Here is a 24054-nt window from a genome sequence, read left to right on the forward strand (position 1 = left end):
GAAAAATCCTCAATATTTTCTAACTGATTGCGTCCTTCAGTTGGATCTAAGATAAAAATAATGAGCAATAAAACGGTTAAATGTTACCAGAGAATTTGATAGACTTATATCAAGGCTTTGCTCTTGCCTTCCGTGAGTCACTCTCGGAAACATGTCATCAACCCGGTAGCGTCTACTATCGACTTATACGTGTGCAGAATGTCTAAATCTTTATTTTAAAATATTCAAATTCGTACGCTTAGTACTGTAGTATGCGCTTTCTCTCTTAGAATGTGCTGTCTGTTACAGTAAGGTAGCTGTCAGAACGTAGAATTGATCTTTTTAAAACCACCCCTTTGTGTTTCTGGAATACAACATATAATAACCCTTTTAAGTATCTTAACGGTTTTATCTAACTCTACGTAATTAACTCTACTGAATTCTATTTATAGCTGTTATCGTTACCGAAAATGTGAACAGCAGCTAACGTTTCCCATTCTGAATTATCGCATCCCGACCGTTAACGGTCACATTTTAATTGAGCCGCCCGCCAACCGTCGTCGCTACAATGAATCACAAATCCACATTGTGCTCTGCTTTATCTCGATGATATTCATACACTTTTTACGTTTATCCTATCCGGTGTGTTTCCGGATTATTTACAACAATCTCTGTCATGACCATTATGGCGTGCTCATTTAGATAGTTGTCCATAAAAGCAAAGTAGCTCCATTCCCTATACATGGCAAAAATTTAATTGGGTGTTTTTTACTGCTAATTTCGGATTTTTTGTTTGACGTATTTTATTGTGGATTTGCTTCGGACCGTATTTGTACTACATAGGTACTCACCATCGGCCTAGTCCGTATAGAATTCGAAGAAACTCATCAAATCTAGTCGGTTCTGAGTAAGTCGGTGTTGGTTCTGCGGGTAAAGAACTTTATGGTATCGACCTCTATCAAGTATTACCTAATCACTTTTAAAAATATCTTGTCTCATCTTTGCAAACTTTTTATGTTGATAAGAGCTATTGGTGGCACAGTTGTCTCGAAAGAGACTTTTTGAATGTGTTTTGTTTTAAAAGTACGTTTGGCTATTCATGTCTACCTGACACAGTCTATTGAAGCATCCATTAATACAAGTATAGGATTGCTGGCGTTGGCATTCAGAATGGGAATACAGCGTAGCGAGCACATTGAATTGGATTACCATTATATTGTGATCGATACTCGACATCGTACTACTTTTACAACCACTTCTGTTGTACTTATCATTTAATCCATTTGCAAATGGCAACGTTGTTCTTTAAAGTGTCCAGCGAGAAGAATGTGCCGCGACTAGAACAGATTCTAGTACGCCTCAAGGCTGCCGTGTCCTTGTTGATTCTTGTTTTGTAACGGAACCCTGGTCAATGTTTATACAGCCAGTAAATTGGACGTTTCAAAGAAACGCGATTTTTCGTATTTCTCCAAGACTGAACGCTTTAGTATTGACGTGACTCCTTGTTCATATGAATTGTTACTATTTAAGTAAACACGCGATTATGTCTAACTCGTACATAACTTGCATCAATGTTGTCACGGTATATTTTTTTATATACATCGTAATTCACAAATACATTTTTATTGGTATTGTTAACATTTCTTGTTAACACTAAAGTAGAGTTTGCTCATTGCTAGTTTATTCGCGTAGTCTCCCGTGCGCGCGAAGAGTAAGCTAATGACGTCTTTCAACACGATGGAGATGTCATGAAGTTTGTCTAATGATTAATAATTTCCAAGAGTACATGGTTGTCACTAGTTACTAGTATTGTAGTCATGTGTCGCGGTGTCGCACTTACGTAACCGGTACCCGCGCGGCCTCGCCACGCGATAATCGTATGTGGCAATGCCGCACGCTTTCCGACGCTTTTCCTACCACTGTCGCTGACATTATCTTGCTTTTTTGTTTTTTGCGCCTAATTGGCTGTTTTTATCATTACGCAGCATTACGCAATATATTCACTAGAGATTTTTTTTTTTCGTTGGGTTCCATATCTTGGAGTTGATGCGCTTATTCTTATGTTTATTTGAATTCTTGTCCACACCGGATGGCCATCTTATTTCATAGGCTACTAGGTTTTAGTTGATTATGATATGTCATATTTTCCTTTTGCGTTGTAACACTATAGTAGAAGTACAATAATAAGATACAACATGTTCACGGTAGTACTACAGGCATACCATCGGACGGCCGACCACGGCCCCCATTCGCACTAGGATCTAACCTGTATTGCGGAAGCAGAAGCGCGACAGGCTACCAATACGTATTCCCGTATGTAACGTGACAAGGCATAATATCTCACTATGTTACTAAATTTGCAAACATATTCCCAACTAGATACATTCTGTTTATTTGGGAATATGGATATAATGATTTATATTGTAATGGATTATAGCATGCAAATTAACATTAAGTATAATAAAATGAAAGCCACTTGCGTGTGCGTGTGTGTTTGTGAGTTTGTGTGTTTGTGTGTTTTTTTGTGTTTTGCATTTGCTTACTTTATTCATTTTATACGGTTACGTTGATTCATCTAATACCGATCAAATCCAGTGTGAGTAAGCCGATGACGTTATTGATAAGTCTACTAACGAGAATGTACAATTAATGTTATCGCGTTCTTAAAGTTTGACTCACTATTCACTAAATATCATAGTGCAATCATCCTTAAGCAAAATATCGTGTTTCGTTAGCGGTAATATCAAATAAGTTGATGATAATTTAATGGGTTTTTTTTATTATAATAATATTTCTTAGATCTTCAATCGCCTGTTGGTTTTAAATCAAATTTATGTATGTATTAATATATTACAACGAAAGTGAAAAATTTTCAGCTTTTCGTTCTAGTCTAAATAACGTGTAGTCCGAGTATACAAGGCACAAGATTGTACATTAGCGAAATCGAATAACGTCGGTCGCGAAAGTTAGGTGCGTCAAGTGGCAACTAGCCATAATTGTGTGATTTCTCCGCAGTGCGCGCCCAGTGCCCGCGCGGTATAATGTCACGCGTATCGCTTTGGATGTCGTCGTTCAAATCAATCATGTTACTCACATTTTGTCGAACAAGCTTCATTAATATAGGGTGTTACAAACTTGCCTATATGGATGGAACCAGCGCTTGACTGCATTCTATTGATTTTCAAGTACCTAATCAGCAACATTGTCAACCACTAATTAAATTGTCTCAATTTCGTGCACCCAAGTATCAAGCAGACGGAAACTCACGTTTGTTGTTCCAGTGATCATACTTATAACGATTTGGTCTTGTGATTATTCGATAAGTTTTTATATAAATTCCCAAATCGCCTCCTACGCGTACGTCAGTATTTATTTAGTCATCATCATTCTCTATACCATCGTCTGAATCGTGCGTTCGTGTTTGCTATAACCATTCGAACCTTGGATTCCGGTTGTCATTTTTGAATTCAACGCATGCCCTTAGCTCACCTTATCTTGCCGCAGGTAAAATGCCAAGGCCGAATTCTCCACAATGATTTTGATTTCAGTCGCCGTTATTTAATTTTTACAAGTCGTGATAATTTATTTTATTTTTCTACTGATAACGCGTGAATCATGTGATTCATCAAAATTTCCGTATCGTGGTTGCGGTTTGCTAATTACGTCAAGAAGTCAGACAAGCGTTAGGTATGCTAGAATAATTTTATAGTTTTAAAAAAATACAAATTCTTGCTATTTAATCAATTTAGAAAAGAACGTGTTTGCGTCTATTTTTGTTTATTTTCGCACTTACCATAGATTGTCCTATACAATTTACGTATGTGGTGACGATCGTGACTAACTTTGCCCACATGTTGGTGAGATCATTCTGCAAAAAACTCACAATTCGTACATTGTTCAGAATCCTCACAGAAATTAGTCACATAATTGCCGCCCAAACCAGCCTCAATCTTAAATATGTCATTATTACTTTTGCTATTAAAATTCTTAAGTCATTTATTCAGACTCTATTATAAGCTTTCTCCAAATTCTCGTTGCATAATTAACGCGAGGTTCTGTTGTTTCACGTATCATTAAAACTTATGAACTCGTTGAGATAACTTTCTTTTATATGACAAAATAGGATCATTAAACACACTTCATGCATATTAATGGTTTCATCAATTTCAGATTGGATTGTTTTTGTTCTGCTACGTGAGCAACGCAATCGAAAGCTTTGCCTGGATTGTACTATTCTATGAATTTTTTTTCATTCATCACGAGCTCAAATATAATCTGAACAAGATTTATGTTCGTAGATTCAGCCTCGTCTTTGCCATGATTGTAAATCGCATTAAATACCCTCATCCGTATTAGGGCTGCCGGCAAAAAATATTAACATTGGATTGGAGAAACGGAAACCGTTCAAATCACCAATGATAATTTTTAGAAGCGTTTTCTTAATTGTATTGTGTAATAATCGTAACTCACATTATAGAACTATGACACAATAATCGAATACTTAAATAGACGAAGGTCACTATTTATTTATTTCGCGATAGGTCATTCTAATATTACCGTGAGCAATTGTGACTTGATCGTTCCATCCACCAGCTTAAAATATATTTCCTCGACAATTCCCGTATGTGGTCAGCATACAGCCCTGGTGCTGTGGGTGTAGCAGGCCGGCACGCGATCTCGTTCTCCGGAGCTGCGCGGGCGGCGGGTGGAATGCTGGTTTTTGCGCGATAATTATGATGATCGCGTACGGAGCACGGCCCCGATACATGCAGTGACGCGCCCGCGTTGTTGCGTCACGGATCGCCTGCTGATATCTTCTGTTCCACTCTCCGACCACCACCTTATCGACAATAAGATTATCCACTCTGACAACATTCCACGGAATTTCACACAATCCACATATTTTATGATTACAATTCAGCTCGACGTTTACGTCATTGTATTTATTTGTAACAATATTGATATCTGCTGGAAACTTATAATAATATTTTGGAAAATGTCACTGACACCCGTAAATTGAGCAGATTCGTTATGTCAGCGCTTTTAAAATACTTAGTAAGCAAATTGAACATGAACGCTAAAAATATCTGTCGATAGTTGGATGGGAAACAATGAAACATATTATGATTATCAGATTATTGTACCGCTCGATCTATAAACTAGTAAGATAAATTCGTTTCAACTTATAAACGATGCAAAACATATGTGAAAAATCCACGTATGAGATTGCACTTGGAGAAAACTTATTTGTTCTTATGAAGAATCTTACAGCCAAGTATTTACGGGGATTTTTACTCGTAAGTAATGACTATAATTTTGCGACTTTAACAACTTATACGTGAGTATCGTTGCAGAGGGTTAGGCCAAATCGGCACATAGGAAGCGCGGTCAGCGAGGCGAGACGCTGCGGAGCGCCCGCGTGACCCCGTTCCCACGCCGAATGCTCCAGCCAGGTGCGACCTCCCACCGGAACAATACATGTCCTTGACTCCACCAAAACAAGTGCTTCGTATTCATCTATGCGCGAGCTCTTAACGTCGGTACTAAACAGACTACAATCGCGGATCAATGGAAACGTTTGCGCGTCTGACGTCAATCCCTCGATAAGTATTGGCGAGATCAGCACACTACAATACTTGTCATCCATGACAGTTTGGATAGTGGTCTTACGTCAGAATTTGCGTATCAAAGTTTATATGAGACGATTTTAACAAATTGAAATCTTTGAATTGGGAATTGAATAACATCTTCCGTGTATTCGAGGAGTTAGTTGTTGCAGGCAAATTATTAAATAACTTGTTAACCGCTTTCAGCGTCAATGAAAGCAATACACGAAACGCAAGATAACCGCTCTAGCCAACTGTTGAGTTAGTAGGTCAACACGCGAAGAACAGAAATGCCGTAATATGGTACAAGCCGTGGCGTGGCACAGACGGGAGAAAGTGGCGTAACGGCTGCCTGGTGACGACCTTGTCTGTCTCCTCTGCATTACACACCTGCGTGCCCTCCAAACGCTAATACCCGAACCATCTTGATTCGTAATCTAAACGCTCGGAACAGGTTCTCGGTAACCCCCCTCTTGATTGGGTAAACCTCGTAAGGCACCTACATTTTAACTGGCTCATGTTGCATCCGTAACTATTCATCGGTAAGGAAAAAAACATTGATTTTCCTCTGCAATTCTCATCTAAGAGAATTCACATCGCGTTCGCACTTTTCTTGGTAATCGTGTCAAGCAACATGAGAGAAGGGTCGCGCAAGGTGGCATGGCGATGGCGTCGTCCGGCAACTGGGTTAGCGACACGCGACGCCGCAGTATGGTCATCTCTGTCACACCACACAGCTTGCCCCGTGCGTGTGCGAATGAATTGATGGCGAAATATCTCACGATTATTCGCAAGTTTCACATCTAATCCAGATTGATGTAATCACGTACGCGTAACGTGTTAATGCGACATCACCATGTTCTAGTATTGCTTCTCATGTATTCCGGATCCCGTTCCCAGTCCATTCAAATGTCAACTTCGTTATGTGCAAAGTTGAAATCTTGATCAGCGCAGTGCATTACGCTGCATTATCTTGGCATGCGCGCATAAGAACAGCTGATTGTGGTGGTATCGCGGGCGTGGGTTCAACGACCGTACTTTCGCCGCTCCCACGGCTGGCTGCTGCGTTGCTCAATCCTCGGCGGGGGCCTAAGACGTCGCTCACAGCCGTGCAGACATGGAGATACCTCATATTTGAATGTATTTCTGCGGTCGAATGCTGGACATTTTAGCGCTCCCATTAACACCTACACGAAGCCACCTGCGTGGCGCGCACCTGCTTCACTGATTTATTGAATCGTTTCAATACATTTATATTTGTTTTTGTATTGACGTTCGTTTTAATTTTAATGCCTTTTACAGGTTGTAAATAAGATAAGTTTAATCATGGAGTATCACGGAATGTTGACGATCTAAATTTCAATTGTGTCCAATCATGACATTGAATCTGGCATTCACTGTCCCGCAGAATGAAATCAAGATAAATTGGAAAAGTTATCCAATTCAGCCACTTAGAGTAACCATTTCATCGTTTTTACAAAGATGATTTCTGATATTCTAATTCTGTTGAATCGTTTGTGTTGTTAACAAGCCGGATTCGATAGTGGAAAAAACGGCCAGGTGTATAACTACGGCGATCAAAAAACTGGTGTCGCCTGAAGAAGACGATGAGGAGGCCGCTTACGATAGAGCTGACGACTTGGTAAGCGAGGGATCCGACCAGCTAGAGAACGTAGACACGCTAGAACTTACAACAGAGCTAACTAGAACCTATAACAGTGAAGAATTTAGGTCAAGAACCTGCTAAAGAACCTGATGATCCCAGACTTATAAACAAAAGCGTAGTAAAGCTCGGTTATAAAACAATCAGTCAAAAGATAAGCTTGTTGAAACTTGCTCTTAAATACCGTCACGATCTCTCATCTGTCGTAGCCTACACCTGGTATGCTCTAGAATTCCTGTACAGCCCCGTATGATCGGTAATGTCCTTGCATTTCCGCTGGTTGTGTCATCATCACCTGTAGGTAAAACAAACAGGAAAATTCATCGACCTCACAATTCCCTACACGTTTTATACATAAGGCAATTTCGTGTTTCCTGCACACGTTACACATCGGTAATGGCTCTGAGATCACCCCCTTACTAAGCTAATACATAAATAAGTGTTCGCTAATATCCAATAATATGTATAAGTTATTTGCTACGTGCAAATATAGTCAACACGACGAGATTCGATTCGACACGTTCGTCATACCAATAGTATTGCCACTTCGCTTGAATATTGTAACTTCAACGTACTTATCTACATATATGTTTGCAGATGTATTAGTCTGTCACTGAATATTATTCTAGTCGACAAATGTAACGCCAGGTCCGTAATTTGACTATTGTGCGTCAATTAAAATAGGCTGATTACGATAACATGAAAAATTTCGTAACACCAATCGCCTATCAGACAACAATCTAATTTCTAACACGTTTTATCTTAAATGATTATTTTCATGGATATAAATATATGTGTTAGAATATTACTAATAAGCCAGCGATAATAATTATAGGTATTTATCGCGGCCGGCGTCGCCAAGGCTAATCTTATCTTGCATCTCATGGACGTATTACACACACGATAACATGTGTACGGTGATCCTCCGTGTTGTGTGATTTTCGGCGGATTTTGCGGCACTGTAACAATTTGTGTGGTACACTGTATAATGTGTATAAAAATGTTTAATGTAGCAACACTTATCGCAGTTAATTTACCGTAAATAGAAATTGTGCTGTGTTTCAAATATGCCAACAACAAGTGTAAAAGGGCAAGGAATACTCAAGTCTGATGCCAGGCGTCTTACAACTGAGCTAAATAGATCAGTTAATGAGTGCGTTGACTCCTCGACACGACATAGTGACATTACTAAGTTAATTTGGAGTTTTTCTGCTCTTTAATTGATCCTAGTTGGAACAGTAATTATTGTTGCAACTGAAAATGGGGACAAGACTAGTAATGAGCTGTCTGTTCAGTCGGTATTGCAATTGCAATTATTGTTAGCGTAATTTTTAATATTTAATGTTACTATATTGGTGAAGATTGTGTATTTTTAATCTACCAATGAGTATTATTCCTGGTCCTCTACATAATATTTAATCGCGTACCCGTCCGGTTGATAACAGCCTGTCACCAAAAGCAGGATTAATACATCAACACAATATTGAATCCAGTATTGATTATGACCGAGGTGTTAATATTGCCACGCGCTGGCGCTGAATTGTAATTAATTGTTGCCTTTTTAACGCTTCTCTGGACGTGTGGGCACTCTACGAAGTCAGGGTCTCTACCATTCTCCAGATGGGTAAGATATCTCCATTCTGTGTGGTATGTCGTGTGTGGTTGCCCTATTTCAATGTCTAGTCTTGCTTGTATTTGTTTGTCCTATAGATGTCCCAATCGATTCTAATAGTGTCCTCTACGTTATATTGTTCATAAGGTGAAACCCTATAACTTAATATGTACTTACTTTCTTTTTTATTGTTTCATCCTTTGAATTAGTAGCTATTATTTTCATGTTACTGTTACCAAGTTCATTATTACTATAATAATCTATATTTTTGATTTATGAAAAAAACGGGTCTCTATTTCGTGTAGGAAAATGTAATATGCTGAAAATTAAGTTCTAGCGTCGCACCTTCCTAAATACACTTCTCATCAAAAAAATCGAAACACCTTGCAAGTTTACGTTTTGTCAGGATTATCAGAAAAATGTGTACATTTAGGAATAAATGTTAAATGTCGTTTAATAGTGAGTAATATGAGCTTATCAAATCTTAATGTTAATGTTCTAAATTTAAATGAATTTTTCATAGGTTTCGTATTTTGTTAAATGAGTCATTTTTATTCCGTATGGAGTATAAAGGAAATGGATAAAACAACACACGTAAATGAAAAAAAAGCTAAAAAACGTTTATTTAATAACTTGTATTCCCTCCCCGAGCTCTAATTACTGCTTCCATACGGTTCTTCATCGATCGGATGAGAGTCACGATCACATGCTGTGGTATATTGTCCCATTCCTCTTGGATTGCATCTTGCAGCTGGCTAAGTGTTTCTGGGGCAGGATCTCTTGCTCGAATTCGTCTCTTTAATTCATCCCACAGATGTTCAATGGGATTCATGTCCGGGCTTCTTGCTGGCCATTCCATAATAGAGATATCGACTTCGTTAAGATAATCTCGTACGACGCCCGCGGTGTGAGCCCTAGCATTGTCGTGCATGAATATGAAGCCGTTGCCAATAAAATGTGCATAGGGCATCACATGAGGCTCGAGACACTCTTCTTACCGTCTTACCGTCGGCGCTGATTCCTCCCCAAACCGTCCACGAACCGCCACCATAGCTGACCTTTTCTTCAATGCAGCATTGTGCATAGCGTTCTCCGTCTCTTCTGTAGACCTTGTTCCTTCCGTCGTTACCATACAGCATAATTTTACACTCATCAGAAAAGAGAACTTTGCTCCACTGTAGGTATGACCAATTTAGGTGCTCACGTGCAAAGTTAAGGCGCGCTCTTCGATGGTCTGCAGTTAATTTCGGCCCATTTGCTGGCTTATGCGGTACCAGTCCACGATCCTTCAACCTTCTTCTAATTGTAGAGTCACTTACAGCCACCCTTCGTACAACACGAAGCCGCTGCTGCAGTTGAAAAGCGTTAAGGCGTCGATTTCTTAAAGAAGTTGTTACAATAAATCGATCATCTCGCTCAGAAGTGACCCGATTCCTGCCAGATCCTGAACGGCGCGTGAACAAACCAGTCTCCCGATAACGTTTATAGACTCTATGAACAGATGACAGGCTTAGATGCAGTCTTGAAGCCACAACACGCTGACTAAGGCCAGAATCCAGCAATGCCACAACTTGGGCGGCTTCTGTGGGCGAAGTATCCATACGTTTTAGAAAAAAAACCTTTTTTCAGACGTCCCAAAGTCACAGTATTGAAATAAAAAACAAAAAGTTTAAGGATAGGCGCCAATTTTTAGTTTTTAAACGCTAAATGTACTCCAACCCTAAACACACATTTGTCTCTAAACAGTGATTCATTTCGTTTATAAGATAAACAAATGAAATTCTAATTTTGAATTTAGAATTTTCGCTTATTACTGTAATGGCCAAACTGCCAGCTATACATTTATGTATTTTTTTTCATCGTATGAATTCTTTTTTGTGTTAAATTCGGACAGAAACAATGAAAACGGAAGTGTTTCGATTTTTTTGATGAGAAGTGTATTTACATGTACATACAGTAGACTGAGAACTAGTTGAATATAATACCAGTATAACCCCTTGTGTTACTTCCAGGTGATGCAACAGGACGTCAAGAAGGAGAACCCCCTGCAGTTCAAGTTCCGCGCCAAATTCTACCCCGAGGATGTGGCCGACGAGCTCATACAGGAGATCACACTCAAGCTCTTCTACCTTCAGGTATAATACAAAAGATTCAATATATTAAGTACGTTTCATTCCCGAGTAATGCGTGGCTCCAGTTCACTAAGGATCGTGAAAGGTGGAGAGATGAAGAGAATGCCTTTGTCCAGCAGTCGGGCAACATTGGCTAGTGCAATGAGATCGTCACTTTTGGCATCATCATGACGTTTGTGATAGACTCGTGATTTAGCTTGTTAGCATATTTATATTAAAACCTCCCCACACAGGTGAAGAACGCGATCCTGTCGGACGAGATCTACTGCCCGCCGGAGACGTCGGTGCTACTCGCATCGTACGCGGTGCAGGCGAGACACGGCGACCACAACCCCGCGCTGCACGGCGCCGGCTTCCTGGCCAACGACCGTCTGTTGCCGCAGCGCGTCACCGACCAGCACAAGGTATGCACCACTACAGCAGCACTGCCATACATAGAGCTGCCATACTAGTGCCTAATCCCAAACACCGAAGATATAAACAAAAGACACAAAAGAACATTCCAACTAGTTAACACAGACTGTTTCGAGAATAACATATAAACTTCAAGCAACAATAATTCAAAAAATATACACGTTTGCTTTTTATCACCATCATCATCATATACTTCATAACGTCAACTGAAGACGATTTATTTTTTATAATTATAGGATTAACATTTAATCATATGACGTTACTTGCAGATGTCCCGCGAAGAGTGGGAGCAGAGCATCACGAATTGGTGGCAGGAGCACCGCGGCATGCTGCGCGAGGACGCCATGATGGAGTACCTTAAGATCGCGCAGGACCTCGAGATGTACGGCGTCAACTATTTCGAGATCCGCAACAAGAAGAACACCGAGCTCTGGCTCGGCGTCGACGCTCTAGGGCTCAACATCTACGAGAAGGATGACAAGTACGTTGACATTGTTGAAAGCCTTCTGCGTTCAGTGCCGGACAGACGTATAATGTCTCTGTGTCTCTTATTTCTTTCTTTCTAAGTCATTGGTATAGCAAACTATTTTATTTTGGTACAGTATGTCTGATGGAAAGACTTCTAAGATTTTGTGTTTTTAATATTCTATCGTGTGGCTTGTGCGGTGGATGACCTACCCTGGTGCCAGGATTATTATTGAGCCTCCAAATGCCTGATATGGGTCTAGTAAGACTACGTCCTTACATCAGTAAATAGTAACCGGGATCAACGGTTTTACGTGTTTTTGATGGTAGTCGCCTATATTAATTTGTTTTCCACTTATAGGTAACATTTACTAATTTATAATGCCTACTTTATACGGACCTTTCAAAATTACTTGTTTCAAAAGATTTAAAATAAAAGATCTGTCATCTCCACAGACTGACCCCAAAAATCGGGTTCCCGTGGTCGGAAATCCGGAACATCTCGTTCAACGACCGCAAGTTCATCATCAAGCCGATCGACAAGAAGGCGCCGGACTTCGTGTTCTTCGCGCCCCGTGTGCGCGTCAACAAGCGGATCCTCGCGCTGTGCATGGGCAACCACGAGCTGTACATGCGCCGGCGCAAGCCTGATACCATCGACGTGCAGCAGATGAAGGCTCAAGCCAGGGAGGAGAAACTCGCCAAACAGGCTCAGAGGTAAGTGATGAATCGCATCATCAGTTATACTAATAGTCTGACCGTGAAAGCTATCGCGTCTTGGGTAGCGACAGACGTGCGGGGGCAGGAGGGTTATAAAAAGTACAAGTTCAGATCATACTCTTGACCGATTCACTTACTATGGTATTAAATCATATCAAGCTATAGTGTACCTAAACAAAAGACTGAATTATAATTTTGTTCATAAGACATTCATTGAGTAATTTTCAAAATACATGAAATTATTTTAAAAATGACTTACATAAAAGCTCTTCTTCTTTTGTGGATCTTATCAACCGTAGCATTAAAGTTAGACTCAAAAGAGTCGCCAAAGGAGAGATTTGATAAAATGTTGGAAAATGTATAGATTTTAAGTTGCAATTTTTGTCTAAACAGAGAAAAGCTGCAACTTGAGATTGCGGCCCGCGAGCGCGCCGAGAAGAAACAACAGGAGTACGAGGACCGACTGCGGCAGATGCAGGAGGAGATGGAGCGCTCACAGGTACATACTAACATGCGACATTTATCGTTCACAGCCCTTGTCACACTGTTCGTACACGCCACGTCTTTTCGACGCTCTTAAACTAAGGTTAAGACTCTCCATAATATCCTAAGGCCTAGATTTCCAGACGCAATAGGTAATCAATTGGATTTGGATGGAGATTAAAAGGACATTCAGTCTTACAACTTTAAAGTATGATCACCAGCAGCAAAAGATGGAGCGCTCACAGGTAACAGTCATGAGCAATATAATGTACCCACTTTAGGACTCTGTCGCACTAATATTTTTGACATTTAGTGAGACTTACAGTTCAATTTGTCAAAAAAGTTAATGTGACATGGTACCAAAGTGTATACATATTAATGCTCGTGACCGTACATGAGGAGCTCGGTGGCGCAGCGGTTAACGCGCTCGGTCTGTGATTGTTGAAGTAAAGCAACTTTCGCAGAGGCCGGTCATAGGATGGGTGACCACAAAAAAAAAGTTTTCATCTCGAGCTCCTCCGTGCTTCGGAAGGCACGTTAAGCCGTTGGTCCCGGCTGCATTAGCAGTCGTTAATAACCACCAATCCGCACTGGGCCCGCGTGGTGGTTTAAGGCCCGATCTCCCTATCCATCCATAGGGAAGGCCCGTGCCCCAGCAGTGGGGACGTTAATGGGCTGATGATGATGATGATGATGACCGTACATGCTAACATGGACATTTACAGTTCTTCAGGGTTAAAAAGGCGACATCGAAGCAATTCATCTAAATATGCAATATTGCTTTTGACATTTGTTGGCTGGCGCACTTACTAGTATATGTGCAAATGTCAAACTGCTTTTGAGATGAATTGCTTCGATGTGGCGTTTTTAACCCCCCTTGTCACACTGTTCGTACAAGCTACTTCTTTTCGAGTCTTTTTAAGGTTAGACTCTCCATGATCACCAGATGAGAGATGGAATGCTCACAGGTTGATACTGCAACATTTATCGTTCACAACCCTTGTCACACTGTTCGTACTTCTCTTTTTTCCCGCATCACTCTTAGACTAAGCCACATCCCGGACACACCGAACTATTCGAAGTAAAGTTTGGAACTTAGTTTATCACATGGGGGTTAAGAAGGCCACATCGAAGCAATTCATTTAAAAAAACAATTTGACATTTGAGCATATCAAAATAAGTGCGCAATGCGAACAAATGTCAAAAAGCAATATTGCTTTTTCAGATTGCTTTGATGTGAACTTTTGGTCCGTAGTTTTGACCGGCATAAAAAAGTACAGGAGTTCGAGGGAGATAGTATAAAATAAAACAGAAAAGTTCACATGATCACCGCAATACGTAAAGAGGATCAACTAAATCATATTTTTTTCTATGATAAGTACGATTCCGATTGGAAAATATAGTCGAGAGCTCATATTTATTTATATATTTATATAAGTACGATTAATAAATATACTACTTATTTTAATGGATATCTTTCATTTAATGACGTCCTTCAAAACAAATACACCCCGACATATCACTAGAGCTAGAGATCTCAAGAGATACTGAGCCGTAGGTGCTGAATGTGGAATACGTCAGGTGCTGAACGCGTAGGCGCTGTACGTGGAATACATCTACCGGGGTAAGAGACCACAGTGCTCGCTATTTGTCGCTCACAATAAATCATGCCACAAATGGTTTTCTACATAAAATATCCTATTTTTTTCAGCACAAGTCATTTCAAAATAAAGATAGTATATACCATTTTTAACCCGTTGTTTCTATTGTTTTTGTCATTCAATGCTGTTCGGTTGTCCTAATTGTGTCCAGTTGCATAACGTCATCGCACGCGCAATTAAATGCATAAGTAATAAACTTACGCCCGTATTCCATAGTAAGTGGGCAGACATAACGTCAACGTGTCGTGTGTTGTTATTTATGTATATATTTATCTCCATGCTACGTGTAGCTGCACTTTGTTTTCTGACTCTGCCCACCCCGATCGGGACTGCAGGCGAGATTACACTTTTTAATTAGAATTGAACTTGACATTCAACGCCTTTCTTTCCGTTTACATAACATCATTTCATTACACACTAATTACCATATAGTAACATTTCCGACAACTCGAGTTACACGGCCTAGTAACACTGTTGTTTAGTTATTTCTTATAATTTTAAGATTATTTAAGATTTTTTTTATTTTAAGATCTTATTTTTAAATTGTTTTTTTTTATCTGATACGTACCACGTGTGTATAAGTCTATTTATTCGTAGGTATAAGTTGATTTATTTATTTACTGCCTAGCAAAATTGAATCGAATTATCAATTAATTTGATTGAACTTTACATGGCTGTTAAATACACGATCACCGCTTATATATATTTTTTATTCGTGAATATTCGTAATTTGAACCAGGGTCAATCAATCAATCAATCAATCAATAATTAGGGTACCTTAGGGTCGTTCTCTCTTTTTCGTTACAAACCTCCATTCGCTTGGAAGACTGAAAAAGCGGCAATTGTTTAAATTCAATCGATATTTATATAACAATGGGCTATTTATGTTTCATATTTACGGTTTTTAAGTCATGCCTATTTGGATAGCTTATCGTCGATTTGATTACATAATCGTTTTTGTTCTAAAAAACTGTTGAGAGTTATGTTTTACAGTTACAATAGGGTAGAATAGCATCATCAACCATTGTAAATGTATCATTATTCTACCAAATTCGCCCACAAACCAGAGATGTCGTAGACGTCGACTGAAACAGGACATTAATTTAAGAGTCCTATCTGATGTGATCACCTGATTGTAGACAAACCTTTATCATAGTGTGATGATTCATATTGCAGGTCCTGTTTTAGAAACATTATAATTATAACATGTTTAATGTACATTGCGGAGTGCGTATGTGGCTTGGTAAGAAATATTTTATAACTGCATAGTGGTTACGTAATGAACACTAAAATGTAAATGTATTTTACGATTGTAATGTTTATTTTATTAAACAGGTCTCCGATGTATACGTATACGAAATTTGCAAATTTTTATTCAAATTTTGTCACTTACAGTTTATAACATAACATTACTAAATGTTATCTTTTAATGTTTTCTTACCGTTTTGGGGTTGACTTTCCAGGTTTTCAACCAATCAATCAATAATACTTTATTGCACAACGACATATACAAAACAAAACAAACAATATATGTTTTCTTGTCTACATTATAAAAATTCGTTGTGGAAAAGTTCAACTTTCTAATATTATACGTTGTTATGCCAATATGTTTCTCTTCATATATGTACTTACAAAATACAGTCCGCAACTGCTTATAACTTGATATTCCTTCGCAGGCAAATCTGATGGAGGCCCAGGATATGATCCGAAGGTTGGAGGAGCAGCTGCGTCAGCTCCAGGCTGCCAAGGAGGAGCTGGAGAGACGCCAGAACGAACTGCAAGCCATGATGACGCGCCTCGAGGAGACCAAGGTATACACACAGTTAATGAGCTAGCTTCCAACTAGTCAAATCAGTTACTTTTTACGAAACGACATAACTTAGAAGATACTACAGTATTTGTATGAAAAATCACACTGTGACGTCGTAGAAAAACATGATAAAATGCCGGACATATTATTTCATTTTTCTTCATTAAAATTCATAATGAAGTTAAATAGAAAAACAAAAATCATTTTTAGATCGGTCTTTATTTAGTAAGTAATTAGAAGTTCATAATTTATCTCTGATCTAGTATACTACCCAGGTCTTCTCGGTTTCTTGTAGTCAGTAAGCGTGTGAGGGCTCGCTTGTCAGGGTTATTGTCTAGCCGCCAAAGGCCTCTTATATGGCTCTGTAAATACTTAAGGTGATTCGTTTTCCATACAAAAGTTGATGCAGTGCTACAGGAAAACGGATAGAGGAATATTGTTATAAAACCGATAAATAGTAATATTTTGGTGTATTATTTTCGCAAACTAACAAAAATTTAGGGTCCGAATACGAGAAGTACCATATTTCAGACCCTCAATTTTGATCAATTCTACATTTGTAGTGGTGCAGATTACAGTGTATTTGCTGAGCGTGTAGAGGTGTCAATGTTAGTTTGTGTGCGTGATAGTTTTTTTTTTCTCTAAAGGCTTTGACTACTTGACAAGTGTAATAGAATGTCAGTGACAATTTATAAAGAGATTTTGTATGAAGAGAATAAATATAAATAAAAAACTAAAAATACTACAATCTGAGAAAAGGAATATTGGAAAAATATTTCTATATATAACATTTTTAAATAATGGGTAAGTACCGTGTTTTAAAAGAGGACATATATTATAATAAAAAATCAATACATAAAATGAAATGACTATGCCCATACGGGCATAGTTCCCTTTGCCTTACCCTTCGGGGAAAACCAAATCAAAAAAAAAGTTGTTGCATTTGCCGGCCTAGATAGTAGTCATTTTTAATTAATTGTTTTTCAATCCAACATACAGATTTATTTATATTCTCTTTGCCGCGGACTTTTTGGTGGAAACGGGAACGGGAAGGTTGATTTCTTCGTTGAATAATCTAAATAATCAATACGAAGTGGTGTTTTGTGGTTAATGATCACATTAAGTTAGTCGAAAAACATTCCCGATAGTATTATTAAATCGGAATATTCAATAAACAAAGTGTACCTATCTATTTTCGCTTTACGCCAACAAGCCGCTTACTTCGTTTGGGGTTCGGAGTAGGAGTCTGCTCCGAGGGTGGGGGCTTAGGTTTCATCATTTCATTAATCATCATCAAGAAAAAAAACACAAGACATGGCTGTATAGGCATAGTTCTCTTTGCCTTGCCCTTTAGGAAAAAAATAAGATAAATTTTGAAATTCTTATGTATAATAAACAAACATCGGGCTTTTCGGCGGGAAACGGGAACGGGACAGTTGCTTTCTTCATTGAGTAATCTAAATAATTAATACGAAGTGGTGTTTTGTGGTTAATGATCGCATGAAGTTAGTCGGAAGACATTCGCGAGTGTTATTATATTGGAGTATTCAATGAACAAAGTGTATCTGCCTATTTTCGCTTCGTGCCGGGAAGCCGCTTCATAACTCAAAAGTTTATGCGGACTTTTGAGTTAATTCGTTTGGGGTTCGGAGTAGGAGTCTACTCCGAGGGTGGGGGCTTAGGTTTCATCATCATCATTCATCACCTTTCATCATATCATTAATCATCAAGAAAAAAAAATACGTAAGACATGGCTGTATGGGCATAGTTCCCTTTGCCTTACCCTTCGGGGAAAACCAAAACAAAAAAATAAAAAATAAACAAACATCACAGACATCATGACAGATCCAAAACTAACGAAAATCTTTTTTCTTTTTTCTATTTGACTTATTTATGAATTTTAATCAAGAAAACGTGATAATAAGTTCGACAGCAACCAGTTCAGGTCCCTGAAACAGCCCATTTCAGGCCGCGTATATATGGAAATACTACTTCAATACGTCCCAGCCTCGTCTTTTTTTAACGTCCTCGTTAAAAAAAGACTTCTCAACCTGAACTAACTAACCTAACAATAAACACCACGCGTAAATATAAGTCCAGAAATGCGCTGCAAGTCGTCTGGACTGGGCGCGAAAACAACATAGAATTCGATTAGCTGCTAAGTGTCCCGCATGCTATGACCAGCTGTCACTGACATACGTATGAAGTCCCGCGGATTTTATTGGAACTAAATGACAAGTCATAATAATTATATGCGGATACTGCGACACCAGCGCCGTGCTTGCGGGACGTCCTGAAGCGCTATTACATCTTTCAAACGCGATGCGACAAAGTTTGAACCGACGCAATTTAGGAAAAATCTACCTTATTATTACTGTACTGTGATCGTTATTTGTAAAATCATACAATACATATACACAATTCTTTATACACAATATAATTATTATGACATATTGTGGACTTTTCGGTAGACCTACAAAAAAAGGAACAATTCAACCATACGTTGTTTTGTTATATCTCAATGGGCTCTGGCAGTGTTTTCGCCGAAAGCTCCAAGTCGGCTATATTTGTAACGATAATTATGTTTGACATTCATCATCATTTTTTGAACCAATTTATATAAAAAAAAAAATACTTGTATAAATTATATACCCTAAAGCACGCCCATGAATCACTCTACTCATTGGTGAAAACCGTATGAAAATCCGTTCAGTAGTTTTTTAGTTAGCCGCATGTTCACTGATGCGATTAATGCCTGTTAGAATTTTACAAAATAAAAAATACGGAAATTACGGAAGGTACTTTAGTGCAAAGTACATTATTGTATAATTATAATATTATTGGTAAAAGTGATACTTTTTGAAAATTCCGTAACAAATAGACGGTTTCGCCAAATTCAATTGTAAAAAAAATACAAAAAGTAAAACGAATTAAAACATGCACTTGGGTTTGAACCGTGAAACTTAAGAATGGCGGCGACTGCTTTACCAAATGCGCCATTTAGAAGTTAGAAGTAGACTTCAAATTATGCATCTCTTTTAATAGCTAACCTAGTTCGCATGTGTGTGTGACAGCTTCGTGTTTGTACACAAATTGAAATGACACCAACTTTTGATGCAATGTTTCAATATGATATCTGCAGTAAATACTTCAAAATTGTAGCTTAACTTAAAGATAATGTATGTAAGATTTCGCCACCTAACATTTCACTGGGTCAGAACTCAACACTAAACGAATAAATGGAAAAAAATACGAAAACTGCAGAAGTAACGCCATCTGCTGACGCAGCGTTACCTAGCTGACTGAAACGTATCACCTTAAGTAACTAAATATACTTAACTACGGAAATACTTAAGTAAATAATAACGTTCCATTAATACTGTAGAATGCTATTGAATTTTCTGTAGAGCTACGTGATCTTTGCTTCGACTCGTTATTTTATATTTTTCTTCATGTATTTTATTTATAATAATGATCACGACGGTACTAAAACTTTATAAGAATGTTTAATTGGTCGTTTATTTTTTATTTAAAATACTTAAAATATTACAAAGTAACAACATAAAATATGGTAAGAAGTCTGTAAAATACTAAATAACTAGTAAAATATTATCTTATACTTGTTCTTGTGGTAAAAAATACACTTAGATGTTATTTTACTTTTTTATCCTAACTGAAAACATAAGGTTTTACAGAAATTAATTTTGTCTGTGTCCAACATTTTTTAGTTATTTTGTCCTTAGGACAGGCAAAGGGACCGTAGCCTATACAGCCAAGTCATGTTATTTTTTTTATAGTATTTGTGCTCGTAGACGGCAAGCGCTTTACATTGGTCGCTGATATTTATTTTTATGTATTATAGTGGGAAGTATGGATAAGGATGTAGGTATGTTTGTATCTGAACGATGATGAATGTAGTTTGTGAACGTGTCTGATGCGAGTGATTAATGAATGAGGTTGCGAACGAATGGAAGTGTGTGAATGTTGGAGAACGAATGGAAAATAATTTTAGATTTAACGGGCATTTGCCACCGACGGGATAAGGATTTTCTTAATAAAAGAACAATTATATTCAAAAAAGTTGCCACCTAACATACCACCCATACGCTAGAAGAAGCAAGCGTTTTACTTGTTGCGGCCTCCGTGATCCAGTGATTGAGCGTTGGGGTCACGATCCGGAGGTACCGGGTTCGAAGCCCGGTGGGAACATATCACAATAATCCCTTTGTGATCCCTAGCTCGGTTAGGACATTGATTGTCCGAAAGTATGATGATCCGTGCTTCGGAGGGCACGTTAAGTCCCGGACACTATTTACATAAGTGTGTAGTCGTTATATGAGTCATGTCAACAGTAACCCTGACACCAGGGTTGATCAGGTCGGTCAATGACTTCAGAACCCACTCGAGAGAAGAAGACTTGTTGCTTATTATTGATCACACATTAATGTTTCCAGAACATGGAAGCGGCAGAGCGCGCCAAGCTGGAGGAAGAGATCCGCACGAAGCAGGAGGAGGTGCAGCGCATCCAGCAGGAGGTGGAGGTGAAGGACACGGAGACGCGCCGCCTGCAGGAGGAGGTCGAGGAGGCGCGCCGCAAGCAGGTACGGTGCTCATTACACAAACAATCTGTACGAAGAATTCGTTTATTATCTGCAGGTGCCGTGAAGATTTCGACGTCTACAGGACGGTTTGAAAGATGTATGAAACCATTTTCGAACCAACTCCTTTTTACATTTGGTGTTGAGTTCCTCTTCATTTCATCTCTTAAGTCTTAAGTGTTCAAATAACATAGAGTCGTAAAAAGCAACCTATTTTTTCCCTTATGACTAAAATGATGAAGTGTAATTGTAAACTTCTATCAAATAGATAAGTAAAGTTTGACAAGTTCAACATATAACTAGGTGGAATAAGTGTGTAATATGTGACGTGTCCGGCAGGACGAGGCGGCGGCGGCGCTGGCGGCGGCCACGACCCCGCAGCACCACCACGTGGCGGAGGCGGCGGGCAACGGCGCGGGCGGCGCCGACGACGCGGGCTCCGACGGCGGCTCCGACTCCGGCGGCGGCGGCGACCTCACGCGCGCGCCCGACGACCTCGTCGACCCCGTGGCCGACCGCCGCACGCTCGCCGAGCGCAACGAGCGCCTGCACAACCAGCTCAAGGTACCGACACCACTACACCACGTATACGACGGTAACCCTCCGCCCCGCACCAATCGTACCCGGCGTCGACTTCACCCCCTCTAGGATTTACTTTAGTTTTAAATAGCCGTAAAGAGTAAGGGGGAGAGCGCGCGGCGTCTCGCTCGGATTTACGCGTTAGGTGGCGTACGGTTAGAATGAATTTTTCTTATATACAACTTTAAGCAAGATTTTTTTAAGTTACTCGTAGACTAATTGATTCTTATTTCTTTCAAACTTTAATTCACTTGCAGCAAGAGATCGTCAACTTCAACCGGTACAACTTAATTCTTCTCTCTGTTATACATATCCAATATACTTACCGTTATATTTCCCTTCAGGCGCTGAAGCAAGACCTGGCGCAGTCGCGCGACGAGACGAAAGAGACGGCCATGGACAAGATCCACCGCGAGAACGTGCGCCAGGGCCGCGACAAGTACAAGACGCTGCGCGAGATCCGCAAGGGCAACACCAAGCGGCGCGTCGACCAGTTCGAGAACATGTAAACACACCGCACACCACACAACACGCGCTATTTGCGAGCTGAACACTCACCCGAAGGATTTAATGAGAACCCATCTAGTTGACAATAAACACATACAGCATAAATAATACACACTTAAATCCCGAGGTGCTGAGACCTTTTCAACTCCCAAATAGTCTAGAATTGGCGTGAGAAATAGCCCCTTATAGACTTCGACAGTCTGTTAAAAGTTATTCGAGACAATGTAAGCTATGGATAAGTGTACACAATTATAGTCTTTACGACACCGGTAGAAAGGTTATAATTGTTTCGAGCGACACGCACGGTCTAACGATTCACCTGACCCGAATGCATTTAAGTGCCAAAAGCATGTTACGTTGTTTTGAATTTTATTACCCTTAAACTCCTGTTGAATATGTTGCATTGTAAAAGTTATGATTGTCTCATAGCGATTGTGTTGGACCGGCGTGTAATTGACAATGATAGATGTTATTCGTAGGAGATCGAGTATTTTTACATTTTTATACACCGTCCAGGCAAACGATTACCTTTGCCGCGTGAAGAGATTGTCGCATTATATTATACAAGTGAAGTGGAACGCTGGTGCTTACGTGTGTGTCACGAACAAGCGGACTCGTCGCCGTCGTAGTCGGGATTATGTAAATATTGATTATTACTTAATAGTAATTTTATTTTAGACCATAATGTGCTATAACCGAATATGTATACATCGTACTAGCAGGGATCATGTTCTACGATAACATTTTAACAACGCAAAAATCAGACATAAGGCACACAGATTTGTTTTATTGTAATTTTAAGCGATTTGGATTTTATTCTATAACTAATGTTATATCGGGAGTAACACGTGAGTCATAAATTAAAGAGCTGTGTGCTTCAAGTTATGCAGTAACTTTTTTATTTGTGGTAGATACGTTTATTATAGTTTGCCTGTTGATTATTTAGTGATACGTGTTGTATGTATCGTACCGAGTGTCTAGTGTCGAGGAGGCGATGTGTCGGGAGCGGGTCACTTGTGTTCATGAGTAGCGGAGGACAGAGCACTTCGAATACCAGCGAGACTGACTTACATTCAATAAATATGTCGTGTGAAACACCAATATTTTTGATGATACTTAAATTTTGCGAGTATTGCTCAAAAACAGTTAATAAAATGATGTCCGAAGTGTCTGAGCGGAACAGTAGTGGGGTGAAAGGGAGGGGGCGCTGCCCCTTATTTATTTTTATAATCATTTATATTTTAGATATAGGAGTTGAATTAGAGCTTCAAGTGTAATTATCATTTCCGAATCAGTCTCTTCGTTGTTTAATACTTGATGTTCTGTAAATTTATGCTGATATTATGTTATATAACTTTGTGTAGTCGGTATTTTAGTTCGCCTAGCTCGCGCAGCGCGAGGATGCCACGATTAAACTCACACCATGTCGGCCTTTCAAATCTATTCCTACTTCTTCGTCTTGAACAAAATTCGAAATAGCTACTAAAATATTTAATTGTATGCTTATAAGAAGTGTATAATGTTATTTTTTAAGTAATAAAAGGCATTCCATAAGTTACAATGCGGTGGCGTTTACTCGATTTCGATAAAATTATAAATAGTTGCAATATTTTCGCGTTTTGTTGAAACATTGTGCCATCCGTCGCACGGCCCGCGGCCGGCGCCGCGGGGCCCACACCAGTATTGAGCTATTTATCTCGTCATTATTTTCTAAAATTATACAATACCATGTTGCCTTTCAATCTAGGATGAAATTTTTTTCCAATAAAACGTTAAGTAAATAAAATTGAGTTTTATTTTGTGTAAAAATAACATTAATTATTCT

The 24054-nt window shown here is 39.2% G+C and overlaps 1 protein-coding gene across 3 annotated transcripts in view; it reads left to right on the top strand.

Annotated features, from left to right (window-relative positions):
* The window catches only part of LOC126369384 (moesin/ezrin/radixin homolog 1-like), a 38375-nt gene extending 14360 nt beyond the window's left edge, over positions 1 to 24015 (top strand). For all 3 annotated transcript variants that reach the window (XM_050013770.1, XM_050013772.1, XM_050013771.1), the window contains 9 exons: positions 10873 to 10995; positions 11226 to 11396; positions 11676 to 11887; positions 12328 to 12588; positions 12985 to 13090; positions 16412 to 16546; positions 21000 to 21146; positions 21483 to 21707; positions 22067 to 24015. In XM_050013770.1, coding sequence (XP_049869727.1) covers positions 10873 to 10995; positions 11226 to 11396; positions 11676 to 11887; positions 12328 to 12588; positions 12985 to 13090; positions 16412 to 16546; positions 21000 to 21146; positions 21483 to 21707; positions 22067 to 22231 — 1545 coding nt within the window. In that variant the 3' untranslated portion in view covers positions 22232 to 24015. The remainder of the gene's footprint in view (positions 1 to 10872; positions 10996 to 11225; positions 11397 to 11675; positions 11888 to 12327; positions 12589 to 12984; positions 13091 to 16411; positions 16547 to 20999; positions 21147 to 21482; positions 21708 to 22066) is intronic.
* The last annotated feature ends 39 nt before the right edge of the window (positions 24016 to 24054 follow it).

This window comes from Pectinophora gossypiella, chromosome 9 (assembly GCF_024362695.1).
Source record: "Pectinophora gossypiella chromosome 9, ilPecGoss1.1, whole genome shotgun sequence".
Classification (NCBI taxonomy): domain Eukaryota; kingdom Metazoa; phylum Arthropoda; class Insecta; order Lepidoptera; family Gelechiidae; genus Pectinophora; species Pectinophora gossypiella.